At 38.8% G+C, this 18,742-nt stretch overlaps 1 protein-coding gene across 5 annotated transcripts in view; it reads right to left on the bottom strand.

Moving 5' to 3' along the window:
* astn1 (astrotactin 1) overlaps positions 1-18,742 on the bottom strand; it is a 330,603-nt gene that overhangs the window by 203,589 nt on the left and 108,272 nt on the right. For all 5 annotated transcript variants that reach the window (XM_034888865.1, XM_034888866.1, XM_034888867.1 and 2 more), the window contains 3 exons: positions 15,103-15,187; positions 10,799-10,873; positions 7,211-7,348 (listed from right to left, as the gene is read on the bottom strand). In XM_034888865.1, coding sequence (XP_034744756.1) covers positions 7,211-7,348; positions 10,799-10,873; positions 15,103-15,187 — 298 coding nt within the window. The remainder of the gene's footprint in view (positions 1-7,210; positions 7,349-10,798; positions 10,874-15,102; positions 15,188-18,742) is intronic.

Genomic DNA, 18,742 nt, shown 5'->3' with positions numbered 1-18,742 from the left:
TTTTCATCACCACCCAAGGTTTTTCCCTAATGGGAAGTTTTTCCTCGCCACTAAAGTCTTGCTCTTGGGGGGATTACTGGAGTTGTTGGGTGTTTGTAAATTATAGAGTGGGATCTAGACCTACTCGATCTGTGAAGTGTCTTGAGATAACTCGTTATGAATTGATACAATAAAAAAAAATTTAAAAAAATTGAACTGAAGGCACTGACAAAAATAATTACATTTTCTTGAGCACAATTGTTACTTCATACGACACATGGTGTCATTTATAAGTTATATCACCATCAAATGAGCTTTGATTCCAAGTGAATTTCAGTATTCAATTAATAATGCCTCACTGTCAGCAATTTGCTTCCATTAAAAGTGATTAACATATGTCATTTCTGTAGATCATGTTTCATGTGTCCGTGGAAACAAAAAAGAGGAACTGTCAAATTGCTTCCTGAACATTCTGCTTTGAAGACATCTGGTGACACCGTGCTCTCTTTTTTACTTAATGGAGAGATACCAATTTTCATGAATTACAAAAAGCTGCATGTTTAATTCATTCTGTGTAATCATCATGAGAAAAGCTCTGACTTTTCACAGCACAATTGCTATGCAAAGTAAAACACACCATGAAATCATTGCTCTAACCTTGCTCCGAGCAGTCACTTTGTGTTGCTGTGATTTCCGTGTTCCCCATAAACCTTTTGCAAAGTTAATAAGCAGATCATCCAACAGAAGGACAACAGTATAAGCGTGTGTGGTGAAGATGAAGAACAAAGCAGAGAGGACCTTAGTTTTTTTTAGCAGAATCAAAAAATCACTGAGTGTGCTTCTCATTATAAACAAGAACTTGTGTAACAGCGTTGCTATGAACCTCGTTATCATGACGACCTCTCAGGAACTCACTTTTGTTTTTCTCCCCTCAACTCCCCGTTCTCCCCTGCTTTCCCAATGAGAAAAGACAGCGAGTTTCCTTCCCTTTTACAGTCAACTTGATGTTATCTTACAAACCAATTTTTCTTTCATAATTGCCCATTGCTTTGTTGTCATTTATTCAGAGGGGACCTATTGAACAGTGCCTCAGCAGCTGATGAAACTCACTGCAAGAGTGAATGCTAAATTATTCGGGAACTGCAAATTACAGTCAAGACACATCCAACAAATGTGTGCAACACAATATACTAATAAATATCACACAAAACAAAAAAAGCCACATATGGTGCCTCTTGATGAACCTACTACAAAATGTATTAACGTTACATCCCAAAATCAAACCAATTGAGTGATGGTGCGAAGATTCATCATTCTGCCCATTTGATGATTTTAGAGCCATACCAAAATAACTTTGTTTTGTCTTAAAGGTGGTACTAAAGGAAAAATCATGGGGTCATCAAGATGGTTTATTGATTTATGCCCAAAAAATAATTGTTAAAGCGTCTGAAGACCCAAACAGATGATTTTGCTTATTCTGGCTGATTAGACCTTGCTCTGGTTGAAGGTGGGCCGGAATTGATGGGAATTTATTACGTCACAAATGTCATCTACCAATAAGAATAATGAAGCTATCATTTGTCATGCCCAAACAGGTGCAACAAGGCTCACAGGAGACTCAGAGAAATGTAAATCAATCAGTCTAAACACACCCACACAGTCCTGGGATGAGGTTCAATCCACCAGAATAACTAAAAAACACCTGTGGGTGTCCATGGTGATTAAAAAATGGTGAATTCCTTTGAGAGGATAAATGTGCACCCAGCCTTAGTCAGTAGAGAGATAATCTTCCATTGACAGACCTTCCTCCTTTGGCTAGTCCACACAGCATTCTGGGAAGGGAGGAAAAACATGCTCTGGTTTATTGGCATTTCTTTAAACCAATCACAATCACCATGGGCGGTGCTAAGCCCCGGGCAGAGCCACAGTACAGCTGCAAAAAAGCCTCGGGAAGGAACTTGTTTTGGTGTAACGTGTGTACGTTGAAAAGTTGTTTTAATTGTGCAACAGAAAATTTTGAATGCAAAGCTGTCGGGATTTACCCTGCAGAGATCTGAGGAGCACCATAGTCCTCATAAATCCACCAGAGTTTAAAATTCCAACACAATAAAAGTGGACATTAACGGACATCCGGTCAATCATTCAGTCCATTTGCCACTTAAAATTACCAACAAAGGTTTAAATGCCAAGTTATCCCCCCACGATTTACTTGCACAAGTTGGTTATTCAGCTCAGAGTGGGAAGTTGAAATTAGCATTAACAAAAAACTGAAAGAAACCCTGATTTTAATGAAAAGATAATTCTCAAATGCTTGCTTTAGTGTGAGCGGCACGCACACGAACGCACACACACACACACACACACACACACACACACACACAGTACATATATTTTTTTGACCATCTAAAAACATGTCTAGGTTCTCCAGTCAGGTGCCAGTGCAACTGGGTCTGATCTGGAGTTTGTCCCCGGGTGCTGTAAATGGCTGCCCACTGCTCCCTTGAGGGATGGGTCAAATACAGAGAACAAATTTCGTAACATGTAAGTGTATGTGACAATAAAGTACCTTTACCTTTTTATAAGTATTAATAAGCATTTATTTAATGCAGAAGCACATAGGGAAATGGAATATTGAGTTTTGAAATAGTGCAGTTTGTCTCAGAACTTTAAATATAAGAAAAAGCAAAATTATGTTTGTAACCTCAAAGATAGTCTTCTGTATACAACTTCTAGGCGATGCTGCAGAAGCACATTAAGAGGACAAAAACCAAGGCTGGTTCTTCATTCAGTTCTAAGTGACATGACGCCAGCTAATCAAGGGAAGAAAGATCAGGGCATCATTGCTATTAATCCATCTGCCAGGAAGCAAGACCGAGTGACAAATGATTATCAAACATGGGGCAACAAAGCTCAAATGCAGAGTAAATCAGCAGCTTCGAGATGTGTTAGCAGTGTTTCCTTGTGGCCCCTGGGGAAAGCTGAAAAGTGTTCATCAGATCCTTCATCAGAGGGAAATTGGGTATTTACACAGCGTCTTGAAGAAAGCTGCCAAATGAAAATAAAATGGAAAAAAGGGGGAAGTGGAATGTGTAAACATAGAGTAGGGAGATAGAAATTTGCAAAACCATGCCCAAAACAGAATGAATTTACAGAAATATGATTCAGTAGTGCTGACGCACCACAGTATGTACTCAAAAAAAATCTGCATCATTTCCAAGTGCAGTATTTGTCACATATTTAAGTTAAGAGGTGGGGATACAAAAATAATGTTTTCTAAACTTTTCTGCTCATTGTTTCCGTGCCGCTATTTATCAAAATTGTAGGGATAGAATTTTGAATACAAATTAATTTTAAATAGTGCTGTCAAACAATAAAAATATTAAATTGTGATTAAATGCCCGAATATCATAGTTAACTCCTTAAAAAATCACACATTTTTATACTATCCCATTATTTTTTTCTCATTTTAATGCTCTTATCAACATGAAAATCGGCTTGCTTTGTGCCAATGTTTTTTAAATTAAAAACACTGGCATATAGCCTACTGTAGTGTTCAATTTCACACGTAAGAGTCTCACTTGAAGCAGTCATTTGCACTTAAATAATAAAATAATTTCTCACTCAATGTATCACTGTCCATCAATAAGAGTGAAAAAAATGCTTTGACGAGGGGGCAGAGAATTTGAATCAGCTGTGTGCTTGGCCATTAAGTGGTATTTCAGACTGGACGAGCCGCGATGATAGCTCTCAGTTCAACAAAACACACAGATAACTTTGGTCTTGTCAATGGAACCATTTGTCAACTTGTATAAGTAAACTTTCCATTCAGAGTCTTGTTGACATCCATTTTGGCGTCTCGCGCTCGGCATCCACTCAAAACGTAACGTTACTACTCTTTGGCCGGCTCGCAAGCCCAAACAAGTGTGCTTATCGTGCCTGTTGTTTTGTTTCATGTCTAACAAGATCCGTTGAAACGTTGTAGTTTTTCTAACGTTACTAGTTGTTGCAACAGCATGTGAAAAAAACTACAAAGTTTGCTAGGCCAAATAGAATCTAAGCACTTTTAAATGACCAGAATTGTTCTTTTACTGCCACATTTTATATTAAGAACCTTTATATTGTAGTCAGATTAATTTGTGCAATAAAAAAATAAGACAATTGTAAAGTGTTAACATAAAAATAAACATACAGTACATTAGTCCAAGTTTTTGGAATTAAGTTGACCATGAAAATCAAAAGTGAGAAACTTGAACCAAAGCTCAGCTTAAGGATGAGGCTGACCTTGAACATCATTTTGGAAAGCGCAGTATTCTATTTGAATAACTTGTCTTTTACAGATTTGTTTTCAGACATGATGTTTTAAAAATAGTAAATTAAATAGTACTGAATAAAATAGTCAGTGCATATAGCATCAAAAACACAAAGAGCTGTTGCCAATGACGAGACAGTGATTAGATGAAGAAATATGCATGTGTATCTGGCTGTGGGATATCCAATGTCAAAGTTAAAAGAGAAACACATGTAATGTTCTAACGTAATGTAATGGTACATAACTGGTTAGCCCAATACGCACCCGGCGCCACGAGGGGGAGAAAGGGGGCTTTGCCCCCTTAGTTGTATTAGTTAAAATGTACAAACACAACAACCCTGTTGTTTGCTTTTACAAGGTCTCCATGGTGTCTTTGTTGCCAGGGGCTTTGAACTACTAACAATGTAATCCCATTTGGCCAATATTTGACACAAAGAGCAACCAATCCAGCCGTCCTCTTACCTCATTCGCATGTCCATGATTTTAACTCCCTTATAAAAGCCAGTGTGCTGAGCTCAGACCACCGCCGGTAGCCTAGTAATGCGATTTGTGTACATGTCTTACAACAAGGCAGCTAGCTAGAGGCAGAATCGGATAGGGGAGAGATGAATGACGTCATTTTTATCTAATGAGGAATCTTCATCTGAGGACTAGGAGTGCCCAGCTACCTCTATCATTACAGTGCAGCAGCCCTCAGACGCTGACACACAGGTGCTTACAGTTACAGTCTAGTGATAGACATCCTAGTTAGACCTAACTCTTGTAACAAGTTTTAAGACTTTGACAAGTCAGAATTATTTAGTAATAATTAACAAAAATTGACAACTTGACTGCTTAAAGAAATATTTGCGAGTGCTGACCCGGTTGATGCAGCGGGTAATGCCAGGGTAAATTAGTTCAAATTTTCGCCGACTTTATGAAGAAAAAAAATTGATACCTCACAACTTTTACCTGCCCCATTAGTCAATTTACCATGATGCCGGGACTGGCGAATTGTTTGTTTCTTCAAATTCTGTTCTTTGTTTTTGCTAGTTATGATGACCACAATTGTCACTGCTAACTCAAAATGAAAATATAGTGAAATATAATGCATGTGTTACATCTGTAAATTGCACCTGTGAGAATCCCCACACATTCCTTTTGATAAAAGGGTTGAAAAAAACATGTACACATGTAGTCCTGGTCTTCCAGTTCCTTTTATTTCATAGCATTCTTGTAGTAGGGCTACTTCATATCTCAGTTATCTGAGGGCTTGAAATTAGTCACTGGCAAAAAACTCGTTGAGTGCCTACATGCTAAATAAGAAAAATGATGGGGGATATTCATTTGAGCGAGACTAATTTTACCTGACATTATTTTCACAGGGCAAATAACCATTGGCAAATTAGGGCAGGATCTGACACGGTTGTGCACACTCACTTGTTGACAGGCCATGTTCCAGCATACAATGAAAGACAAATCCCACTACTAATTATATTAACGTACCTCCTCTCCCTACCTGATCCTGTTCTAACAAACTTTATGCTACTGCATAATACTGTCACACCAGATGCAGTCACATTAACTCTTGTGGTGATTCATGATGCTGCTGACCACTAAGTAGGTTAACAGTATATAGGTCTGTCCTTCACAAAGGTATGAGTAGACCTAGTAGTATATATTGCCAAAGTTTAATTTTCGGGATTGTTCAGGAGCCGTTGCTCAGAAATAGTAAGTAGAATGGAGTTGGGGTACAACATAGTCAGATTCAGAGTCATGGTAGCAGACTATAGAGGTAGCAATTAGGAACATAAACGGTCTCAGTAGAATCCATTGTCCATATTTTCCTATTATTGTGTATCTGTGTCAGAATGTTGGCCTCATGGTAACATTGTAGATGAAAGGGGAGGGGGGGTTCCAGAACAAGAAAACAAAAACTTTATCTAGAGAAGAAATTTTCTAAACATCCAATCTTTAGTTTTTGAAATTACCCGGTTACAGACCAAAGGAGGTGCAATACAAAAAGTTAGGGAAAGACAAAAATGACAATTGAAACGATAAACCATTTTATCTCCCATTCATAACATAGCTCCCTTATTATGAAGATATCTCTCGTTCTGGACCAAAGTTCTAGAGCGAGCAACATCCCCATCCTTAAGCCCGCCCATTTGCTACCAAAGCAAAATGGCTAAATAATTCTTTTGTGTCACTGCTGTCAGCTGGGTCCAGTTTAATACTGCAGCATTGTTTTGGCTCACTTGCGGCTCTCTCTGCAGCCTAGACACACAAACAGTCATTGCACACTGAGCAGATTTTCGTCGGAGGAGTTATGAACCATTTAAACAATCGAAATTCTCTTCAAAGCATTGAATAGCTAAGTAATTCTTCTTATTCTCCTTTTTAGTGTTTTTTTTCTGCGTCTTCATAATTGATTTTGTGTTAGATGTTAGAGTTTTATTACCTTCTGAATCATGACTGCTAAAACCTCTGCATCAACCTCACGGGGCTGCTTGATACTCACTGCAATAATAGTAAAAATAAATAAATAATAAATAAATAAATAAAAAGCTGATTAAGTGAGAATACAAATCAGTGAGACAGTAAGTGAGTAAACAGCTGCCTTTTGGGGAATGACGAACGCAAAAGATGGTCTTGAGAAATATTTATCACAAAGCCAATGTTTAGTTTTTTTGTGTTGTGAGGATTCATCAGAAACAACAATACAAAAAGGACTGAGACTGCTGTTGATATTTCAGTGTAGCAATGCAGAGAAACTTGCTTTAGTGACACTCAGTTTGGTGCAGCACTCTTAGAAATCCTACCTTGCTTCAAAGCCTTATGGAACCTTTTATTGCTTTAGTAGGAATGTCTATCAACATTTTATCAGAAACATCACCACAAGAAAGTAAGAGTGGTAAGTGGTGCCAGTAAATGTGATCTCACCGTATGTCCACCGCGTCCTCTGTAACTGTCATGTCCGTCTTGCACTTGGCTGATGGGTTGATGGCGAGCTCGGCAGGTGGGATGACAAAGCTTTTACTCAGCGGCAGCCACATCCCTTCCCCTAAGGTGTATGTGAATCTGCAGGACAGGAAGGGTGGAGTAGATGAGTGAGGTTACAGGTTGGGTAATTTTTTTTTTATTCAACCCGGACCCTATATAACTGTTTTCTTTGTGTCAGTCATTGATAGGACCAACGATCTTTAAAATCGGTCCAGTGTTAAGTGTAAACGCTGTAACCAGCAGCCACAGCCCGGGCTGCATTGTAACCCCTGTCCACTAAACATGGTGCTTCTGCCACCAAAAGGCTAACATTATTATTCTGTTCAAATATCAGTGTTTTTGCTGCATCAGGGATTTAGAATAATGCCATCAAGTTGTTTAGAGGTTATTTTTATTACCTTTTGAGAAAAAATTTTCCTTTTTGTATAACTCTTTCTTGAGGAGAAGGACACTGGGTGCTAATGGATGTGATACATAGCAAACTGGAAACCCTGACGAAAAAGGGCCAAAAAGGAGTTTCCCCTGAGACAGAACAGGACTATAAATCTGTAAACAACAGATGCCTGGAACAAGAGCTTTTAAAACAATTTTTTATTTGTGAGTGAATGAATATCATCAATCTTTAAACACTCTGCAGATGAAATGTAGTACTCCCAACTTTAAGCTAAACAGTGCACGCTGATAAAGATCAAATGCCTTATTAGCGCTGATGAATTATGTATGAATACGTGGAGCACAAAAGAGGGGAACTTGTTAATTAAATGGTTAACAACCATTTTTGTGCAGACTAAACACATTTCTTCATTCAGAAATGTTCAATTTGCATCTAATGAATTGCTAACTTAGCATAAGCAAAGGAAAGGGCAGTGGATTGTGGGGACTGCATGCATTACCAGTCACTTTAAGAACAGACTGATTAAACCATTGTGGAAATGGAACACTTAATTACATCCACTCAATTACTCCCTTTGTTTCAAAGTCAAGTTTTCTCTGGATCAAAGTGCTGCTGTTCTTCCATTTATTGTCAAACATTTTCGGTTCTAGCAAGTTATTATAAGACTATTAAAATGGTAATATTTCCATGTTATTTTTTAGAAAGCTGTTACAACCAATCACATAAGTCATTTCACCATCTCTCATGGGGCTGTGTATAGCATGAGTACTAAAATTCTCTACGATGCAGCATGACATATATGGGTGACCATAGGACAAATTAGCAGCCTCTTAACAAGCACTACTTTATAATGGACAACTAGGGACTGGTGTGCTGCTATATGACTTATTTGGTTCACCCTAAGAGAAACTGGAGGTGGAAAACACTAAAAGTTCCCGTGAGAAAATAGTTGTTGAGTGGAAAACATGTTTGCAGCCCCCAGAGGAACTCCCCTCGGCTAATACTGTGCAATTGGCAAACACTGTGTGTTTGAATGCTGACTCTTGACATTTATCTCCTCTGACACGGGAGAATTTTACACGCATCCTTGAGTTTTCTTTGTTACATTTTATTCTCTATACCTCTGAGATTCCAATTGCCTCATTTGCTTCTGTGTTTAACGGTAATATCTGCTTTGGAAAAACATGATGATGAGTCCTTGGCTCTCCAAGCGTTCGCTAATATTCAAGGTCTTTTTCCGGCGCCTGAAGCCGACAGGGTTGCTTGGCAAAGTTCAAAGCTAGAGGATAAAAGCTTTAAATTAGAATGGATGGCTGGAGCAGTCTGAGGACAAAGGCATTTTAAACTGCACGGCTGGACAGAGTGAGAAGTGAAAGACTTCTTTTAGAAAACCTAGCATGGTGGGCAATGTATCAAAGCACTTCTTGGAGATATTAGCAAGATGCCAGCCTCCTCTGTCTGTTCCTAACGTAAAAAGACGATGCTTACAGCTGGAAGAGTGGTGCACACAAACTCTGTAAGTTTCCTTTTAACTGTAGGCAGTAGCAAAAACAGTCTTCAGTTGTTTTTGCTGCTGAACTGTCATGGAAAGACTTGTAATGAAGGCAGTAGCACATCTTCTGTTAGATCTGTTCTTTCTCAAGCCACGGAACAAATGATTTTGGGGAGAAGATCGGTAATAAACCTTGTTAGGAACCTCTGTCTCAGAGAAGAAGTCTGCTGTCTGTTTCTTTGGGAAATGGCTCCCAATGGATGGCAAGCACTTCTGTTCTGGAACCTGCTGAGAAATCCCCTTTTGGTCAATCTACCTATGAAAGTTATACATCCTCTGAATGCCCTAGGTCTCTAATTTGTGGCTGAACGGTTTGATGAGGCAGTGATTACAAGAGGTACCTACCATTGACCGTAAAAATGAATGGACAGAGCATGTGTGACGTCATCCATTGGTTTGTGGAGACATTCTATGAGTCTGTCACTGCCCAATGTAAGTCGAGTGTAGATTTGAGTCGCGCATGCTTAGATTTAAACGGTTTACGGCATGTCATAACATGTCATACTGAAATTCGTGAAATCTATGAAATAATAAACTTTTCTCATTATAAACAATAACTGAAGATGGAAAAGCTTTCTATGATTTAAATTATTGTTTTCACTTCGTAGCTATCTAAGATTGTTTGATTTCTAACGTTAGCTCAAAACACCATTCAACTGACAACCTTGTTGTTTGATTGCTAAATTGTGTTTGTAAAAAGTATTTGTTTTTTTGTTGTTGTTTTTTTTACTGTTTTGACATAATATAGACAGAAATCTCTTGTTAGCATCTTGTCGGGTAATTGTCGCAAAGTGATGCATGTGCAACTCACATCTTTACTCATCGCAAAGTGATGCAATGTCATGATGCCTGAGCTCATTACTATTCCTGAGCTCGCCCTGTTGCACTGGGTAATGGTCTGAGTCTTCCTGCATACACTTTATACCACGGTAGAATGGCTTAAAACAAGGTAATCGAGGCATTTGTTCCACAAAAAATGTCACAGAGTCCATGGTAGAACTCCAGACATTACCACAAAGTAATGAAATACGAGTGGCAGGGCACCTTTAAAAAATGGTCTCAATGAAATGGTTACCATGGAGACATCATCACACAAATAAAATTGGGTTTTGAAAAAATAAATGGAATAGGAATTTAAAAAAAAGAAATATCATCATACTGTGGAGGACAGTATGTGTGTGAGACTGTTCATTTGATCACAGTTTCACACACTGTTATTGCCCCCTTATAAATGGCTGCCTTCCAAATGAATTCTCTTTTCCAATCAATTCCACAAACACGTTGCTCTAATATTAATCAGAAAACAATGATTATCTGACCTGAGAGGAAATTAAGTGCCTCAGCATTTCCTATTTGAGAATCTAATCTACATGACACCTTGGAAACTGACAGTCGCAGCTACAGAAGGCGTTCTGCAGCCACAGCTCATGTCCTCCCTTAATCATGGGAGTGAGAGAGGAAATCAAAAATTGTGTACCAAAACTATTACGTTATTTGCCTGTAGATTCTTTTGAAGAGCATGCATTGTACACCACGGAGAATGCAGTTGAAAAAAATAAAGTTTTTGTGAAGTTTTCCTTACCTGAAAATGCGATCAGAGGGCTGTTCTCCCATCACAAGATCAAAACCGCGCTGAAATATGGTGTAAGGCCAGGGACTTGCATTGAAAAAAGAATAGATCAGAGGAAGAGACAAAAAGGAGGAGAAAGAATAAAACTGTGCATTAAAATCTGAGAGAAAAAAGTGTTAAATTTTTCAGTGTGCCGATCCCCCCTATCTAAACCCCCTAAAATCATGAGCTTTGTTTCAGTGTCTCGCTTCAAGTCGAGCCCGCCTTCCAGAGGGCCACAAATCACAAGCAGCATTACAATGTGTGTTCTGTGTAAACATGCTGATTGAAAAGTGTGTTCTGCAGCAGCTGACATGCAATGTGACTTTGGCTTATATCTATCTACCAGGGGAGGGGATAAGAGAGGATGACAGGATGAGACAGAATAGGAGAAAGAGACACAGAGAAGGGGCGAGAGACAGAGGGTGATGGAGAGAGAAGACGATGAAAAAAAACAGAGACAAAAAGAGAGAGAGAGGAGCACTAAGAGAGCGATACTGATGCCAAGAGGCAGAAGTGAGAGAGGGAGAATGATGGAGATTAATGGGGAGTGGCAGCTCGGGGTCTAAACAGTCTGCAAAGTGAGAGTGTAAGGAGGAGAAGTGACAGAGGCCCGATGTCATTCTGAGCAAACTCCTTACGATACTGTAAGCAAAAAGAACATTGAGGAAGAGGGGAGCTGCTTCCATGCCTCGGGCTGTGGTCATTAAACATTCAAGTCACCCCAGGGTGCCTACTGTGTCACACAGTGACAGGGACACAAGGAGAGCACCATGGGAAATGAGATACAGAGGCGCACAGTTGGGTGGGCTACCGGGAAAATTCAGATTTTGCAAAATATTTAGAACATTTAGAAAATGGCATGCTCTGTCTGCTGGTGATATCACAGACAACAACTAGTACTCCTTTCATAATTTGACCGTACCACAAATCTTTACTGCATGGTTAAATGTTTTAAGGTGGTAGTAAACAATGCATTTTGCAGCTATTCAGCTGGTCAGTTTCGCTGATAATGCAAGATGTGTTTTAAGCTATAGTGAGTAGTTTCTGCACCATGAGGAATTCTAAGTAATGACATCAAAACTGTCAGCGCGTCCACGTGATACAAGCCTTCAGAGATCGCGCACAGCCCTAATGCCTCCTCCACACAGTTGCTGGTAGCCAATGAGGACAGGGAGGATTAAAAAAAACATGATGGACTCTTCAGAGGAGGTCATTATCTTCGCTTGAGTTTCTGCATGCGAAAGATGCCGGAAGTCACAATGTTCTAAACCCAGCCATACTGAGAAATACAGGGAGTTGCTTAGCTCGCTATCTGACTCTTGTTTGTTTGTGGACTTTGGGTCTTAGGTTTTAATCGTTGAAAGGATTTGAATTGGTCATTTAATCATTGTTTTCTTTTTTACCTTGTTTTTCAATGGGTTTCGACTGTATTGTTACAAATGTTTATCCTGTGAAGCATTTTGTGACGTCTGTAAAAGGTGCTATATAAAATAAACTTATTATTAATATTATTATAATTAATATATATTATTACTACATCAACTCATTTGGCAGTGGCTTAAAAGTGACAAACGTTCGTTAATATCAAAAAGTTACGCACTAATGCTTGAAATTAATCGAATTATTTGCAATCTTACCTGTTCATTTAAATTAAAGTATGGCATGTATAAACAATTTTTATGACATGAAATAAACCTATGGCAACTGGATTGTGCCACTGAAATATTTATACAATATTAACATTGATTAACTTTAATAAATTAATAAAATAATTGAGGAATTGTAATGTAAATTATTCTTTAATAATTCAGTTTTAGAATGAAACAAACAAAATACATTGTAGCTTTTTAACTACTTCTTGGTTTTACATTTACTGATCTTTCTGCCTGGCACAAGTCATCTCACAATTATCACTATAATGTTCAACCTACGGATCAGCCACTGGATCTGATTGGCCATCTTAATACAGGGACAAAGAGACCAGATATGTTATCTGGTGGATACATAGTATTACATAACTATGTTTTCACAGTATGGTTTGAATCTGCTCAAAACTGGAACTACAAGAGTGACAACTAATAAAAGAGTAATTCCATTACAATTCCATATAAAATCCCATTGAACGTGGGGTTACACAGGGAACTGTCCTGTCAATACTGTCTTTTTTATGTAAGTATTACTTTCTAGAACAGTAGCACCCCTACATCTACACCCTGAGTGGGAGTGGTAACCCAGTAGTAGGCTGTGGTGTCAGCCAAATGTCAAGGACTTTTTAACAAGCGGATCTGAACTCAATTAAGTGTTTCTATGACTTCCAGGGACGGGGTCTGAAACAGCATTTTTCAAAGCCAAAAAATATCAACCCATCACTCGAAATCGTTATAGTATTATAGAAGAAGTGACCTTGCACCCGGAGAGATGAGGAGACCAAAAAGCATGATAGCGCATCTACCTACAAGTGATTTATTAGTAGTGCTAACATATACACAACTGCCTTTTTAGGAACTCCACCAATTTCAGACATAAAGATGGAATTACTCTTCATGTAGTCTATATCGTCAACAATCCACTTCCGGTATTGCACCGGTATTGCAGGAAATCTTTGCAAGACTCTGCTGTGGTGGGTGCCATACATTTGTTGACGTTAGCGGACTTACTTTCTATGCAAATACATTAGCTAGTGTTGTACACTTTTGGCGCTGTAAGGGAGCTGAAACGAGGCAAAGCACTCAAAGGAGCGCTTAAACTACACATACTTTTCCCTGCAAAACAGTCCAGAGTCCATTACATAGAAATTAGGTCCGTGCAATAATTTGAATTTGGATTTCAATTTCGGCTCCCAACAATAACCAAAATTATATAATCAAGAAAAAAACGATTATTTTTGCCATGTTCTGTTTTGCAAGAACACTCTTATTTTGTCTTGTGTGCTGAATGACTCGCACATGTGCACATCCGCAAGCGCACATTTGCCCTTACCAATAATATCTCTCAGCAGTCAGATGGACAAGTTGTTTGCTTCATGTAAAATGAATCAACATGAGTCATGTAACGTTGTTCTAAGGGACCATCTATGTGCTGGATTTTTCCTTAGGTAGCTAGTGAATGAGCCTACTGAGGGCAACATTATTGTTCATATTTTGGCCCAAGTTTTTTTCATGACAGTAAGATAGTAGTGGTCATTGTGACTGAAAATGTGAAGTGTAATACAATATTGTATTATGTATCTGAAATTGTTCATTAGCTGTGTAAAGTCATGTGTGATATCTGTAAAAGCGGAACCGACTCACAATAGTTAAACAGATTTTATTCTGATCCAAAGCCAATTTCTGTGAGATAAAGGACACTAAAAGATTATACCCTGGACACTATCCATTATATCCAAAGGTTAATGAGTAATTGTGTTAAATAATCATGATTTCAATATTGACCGAAATAATCGTGATTATTATTTTTTCATTTCATTTCATAATTGAGCAGCCCTAATAGAAATCCACCCACAGACTGTTATAGGAAACCAATAAAGTCAGGGAAGGTCTCAGATTTTAAAAGGGTAACTACCGGTAACTACTAATTTGTCAGACACTGCTTCTCGCAGCACCTAAGAAGCCCTGTGATAAGGAGCAGAGAGTAACATCGGTGCTTTTCAAGTGTTGCGCTAATCACGCCGCCAAAGTAGCAGTGCTTCGCCTTCTTTGGAGAATAGTTCCCAGTATGTGTATGGTTAGAAGATGGCTGAGCCTCATGTGACCTTGTTTTTTGTACACTACAACTACACAAATCACAACATGTAAATAGGAAAATGTTAGCGTTAGTTTTTCACTTTTGCGATCAGTAGGCTTTTGGGAGCAGTAGGCTAGTTGGAGATGGTTACTTCAAGGATCTGTGCTAAGCTAGGCTAGTGGTGGGTGCAACAGAGTAACAACATGCACAAAGATGAAAAGGATATGTGTGGACTTAACCAACTCTGGGGGATACCGTGAATAAGCTAAAGTCTCAATAACTCAGCATGTTCCTTTAAGCAGTTATTTTGCTAAGCACTAGCTAAACTAGATAACTGCATTTTATATATACAACTAAATAGTTGTGCATAAATCTGGGTAGTTAAGATGCTCCCATAGTTTTGTCTAATTCACAGTTCTTTTTATATATCTGTTTTACCAAATAAATGGCCATGTTCGATGTGTAGGAGGATTGCATAGTTGTAAATAATTTTTTCCAACTTTTCCTCTGCATGATAATGAGCAATCATAAACCATCCTATCATAACTTACCCCTGATTGGGCCCCCACTCACTGCGGATGCAGAGGTGCTTGTGGACCGGGTCTTTCATGTAGCCGTCGAGGCAAAGGCATTCTCCTGCAAAAAGGAAAGCAGTGATATTCAATCCTGTCATCATTATAGACAAGCCTTTTTTAATGTATTGGAAAATTTGCTCCTCTTTTTTTATTTTACTCCATGGGAGATATCCTAAACATTTTCCTCTTGAGGCAGTCAGAGCACTCTTAATCATCTGTTATTTTTAATGATGGAGCCATGTTTATTTCAGCTATTTGATAAAAATGTCTCAACAAAAGCTCACATTGTTTTCCAGAAAGGTGCTTTAAATAGAGATGTTCTAAAAATGTAAATGAATGGACAATAGCAACTAAAGAAAGCACTATCCATCATGTTAATGAATGGTTTCCTGACAGGTTTGACAAGGACACTGTTTGAATCAGTGGCTCACTTCTACACTGTTGTGACATGGACAACTTACTGTATGACAACATACAGTACATTTGATGGGTCTCATTCTGCATAAAATGTCTGACACTGAAGCACATTTAGCCAGAAAAAAAATCTTTGAAAAAAAGGAAAGAACTGGTTTTTTAAGTTATGTCTTGACATACAATGGAAAAGCCGTGTGTTATATTTCTTAGTGTCTGGTCACACAAGCATTTATGACAACTCACTTTCCAAAATGCTAGTTAGCAAGCCAGCTAACTAATATGTAGGGCTATTGTGGCTGATTAGCAGTGACATGTTCATGGCTAGCTAAAAAAGTACTGGTGAGTTGGCCAGCTACAGGGGTTTAAAAATTGAAAAGCATAGGAGTAGCCAAGCCATGAAATAGTTGTTGACTACTTTCAACGTCCAGCAAAGAACTTGGCAAAGCCCCTGATGTTGTGTATTGTCCCTGTATTGAGACCATGCATCTCAATGAGATTAGCTGTGTAAACAAAGATTGAATTAAAATAAAAAAGCATATGAGCAGGCGCACATATACTTTGAGGTTTATGCTTTGACCCAGAGGTTCAGGGTTTGAATCCGACCTGTGATGATTTCCTGCATGTCTTCCCCCACTCTCTCTCACCTAGCTATCCTATCAATGAAGGCGGAAAGACCAAAACATTTTAAACTAGAACTGCAAGCAGTTATGACCGCATCATCCAAGCCTCATCGCGCCAGTCATCCCGACGCGAGTCGACATCGCCGAACTGTCACATACAGCAAAGATCTCACCATCTGCTAGCTGCCTGAAAAAACTCTAAAAAAACACAATCCTTGTAGACAGCCCAGGCTCCACAAACAACAAAAATGAAATGCACCACAAAAAATAATAACCATTTTGTCAGGTTGGTTGTAAGATGCTATGTGCCAAGTTTTGTGCAGCTACATTGCACGGTTTAGGAAGCGTTTGAAAAAGTTGATTTTTTATTAATCCAATTGCACAGTTTGGGAGTTATAGGCCAAACGTGTTTTCATGCTATAGTGCCACCTAGTGGTGGAAGTGGGTCATTTGTTGAGCCTGAGGTCTTTGCGGAGTTTTGGATCAGTCCTTAAAGTCGCACACTGCTACCTTGTACAGTTTAGGCTGCAGCATGAGTTTTACGCAGAGAAGAATAATAATGGAAAATCCTTAGAAAAACAATAAGGTTCCACAGCCCTGCTGTGTGAATGGCATAGCCTTGCTACAGCGGTTCCTAGCCCCTCGGGCTTGGACCTCTTATTAAAAACGCCAGTTCCAATGTTTTGTTTTGTTTGATTTCTGGAATGTATGAATCATTTTGTTTTACAAGCAGATATCCACATAATTAAACTAATGCATGAAAAAACTGCCTGACTAATAAGGATGTTCTCATGAAGAAAGACACTAATGGTATTAACTTTATGGACCTTCCCCAAGCACTTGAGTTGCCCACAAATCATTCAAAAGCAAACCAAGCAGAAGGAAAGGCAAAAAGCACTACGAATTGAGGCAAAATTACCATTCATATAAAAAATGTGAGAGAGACTGGGCTTTCTGGCAGGTTGATAATCAATTTGTCTTAGCTGTCACACAGAGCTGCAGCTTGTTTTCTTATTGGTGTAGCCAAATGGCATATCCTGAAAAAACTCGACAACATTTTGCATCTACAAACAGCTTATTATCTTGGAGTGAATACCGGCACTCTCACTTTGAAAAAAGTGTCTGTTCTTAATTCCTAACTGGTACGTGCAGCTGATATTGGGATATTTGTTTCAGCTCCACAATGCTACCATCATGGTTTTGTATTGCAATATATTGTTCTACCTGTCATAGTTCGTCAAACACAAATATTACATCTCAAACCACGTGGTCACTTTGTAATCTGTTGCCAATCTAACTTGCTGCATCTCTAGCCTACATTTCGTGAAGCGCAGTAGACACAAAAACACAACTTTGGCTTTGTTGGTTTCCTTGCTGGAGCTTAAGTGCACAAAGTAAACTACTGCCAGATTCTAAAAGTAAAGAGTGAAGTAAACTATGAATCGTTACTCCAAATGTCTTAGACATTTAATAGACTTAGTTTTTCACAGTTATCTGACTGGTGCTTTGACTGAATGACATCCCTACCTAAAATGGGAAGTGATTAAATCAGTGATTAGTGATTCTATTGAATAGACAATTGGCACTGTCATTATTTACTAAAGCAGAGCTTGTCTGGGTCTGCAATTTCCCAAAATCCACTTAGTATTCTGGTCTGAGGCAAAATTTTGGGGCTATTGCTATTGGATCACATGCCACCCTGCTCAACTGTAACTGCTTACAAATGGAGGCACTGTGGTCATATAAAACTGAACCCCAGGGTCAGGAACCCCAGTGGGATTTTTTTGATATGCAATAAATGTTTCTAAGACTGATCTGCTAATATCTGTTTGATAAATCAAAAATAAACTAATACTGAGCTTCAATAGCTAATAGCTGACCAATGGCACAAACAAAAGTGGAGTGGTGGAGGGATGTGCATGCGGTGCATGCTCTGATTTAGCGTTCTCCTGATGAGTGAAGCCAAGAACAGTGAAGCATCGGCTTTTTGTTCTGCTGTCAGCTCCCAGGAGAAATGTCGGCCTTGACTTTGCTCAGCATGAGTGATGGGGCCTCACCTTTGGTTAAGAGGGTTACCCATGGGTAACATGTACAACATGCTCTGCTCATGCTCAATAGGAGGCAAGTGAAGGGCACAGGCCCGTGGCTTACACACCACTGTTAATGGAAAAGGTCAACTGTCAGTACCTGCCAGGCTAAAGGAAATCAGAGTCACTGATTTTCCTGCAGATGTTACTTGAATAAAATAGTAAATGACTAAAGCAGTTTGTGATTTTTTGGGGCTGTTTGAATTTGATAGCAGTTCTATTTCAGATATTCCACGTGTGCTCTTAAGTGGAGGCCCTGGCAGTTTAAAGACTAAGTTGAGTCAAACTCTTGTAGTGGCTGTTATGTCAAGTTATGTGTCAGTGGGTCAATGTAGAATCACGAAGTTGATACTGAAAGATATTTACATCTATCACAGACTTTTTTTTTCTCTTTTAATTAAGTTTGGCTAACACTGGGATCTGTTTAAAAGCTGTGATTGTAATGTTTCTTGTCCTGTACTTTTGAATAATGATGCTGCATGTCGAGATCTTAGA

This window comes from Etheostoma cragini, chromosome 12, assembly GCF_013103735.1.
Source record: "Etheostoma cragini isolate CJK2018 chromosome 12, CSU_Ecrag_1.0, whole genome shotgun sequence".
Taxonomy (NCBI): Eukaryota; Metazoa; Chordata; class Actinopteri; order Perciformes; family Percidae; genus Etheostoma; species Etheostoma cragini.
This window is presented reverse-complemented; position numbering and strand designations above follow the sequence as displayed.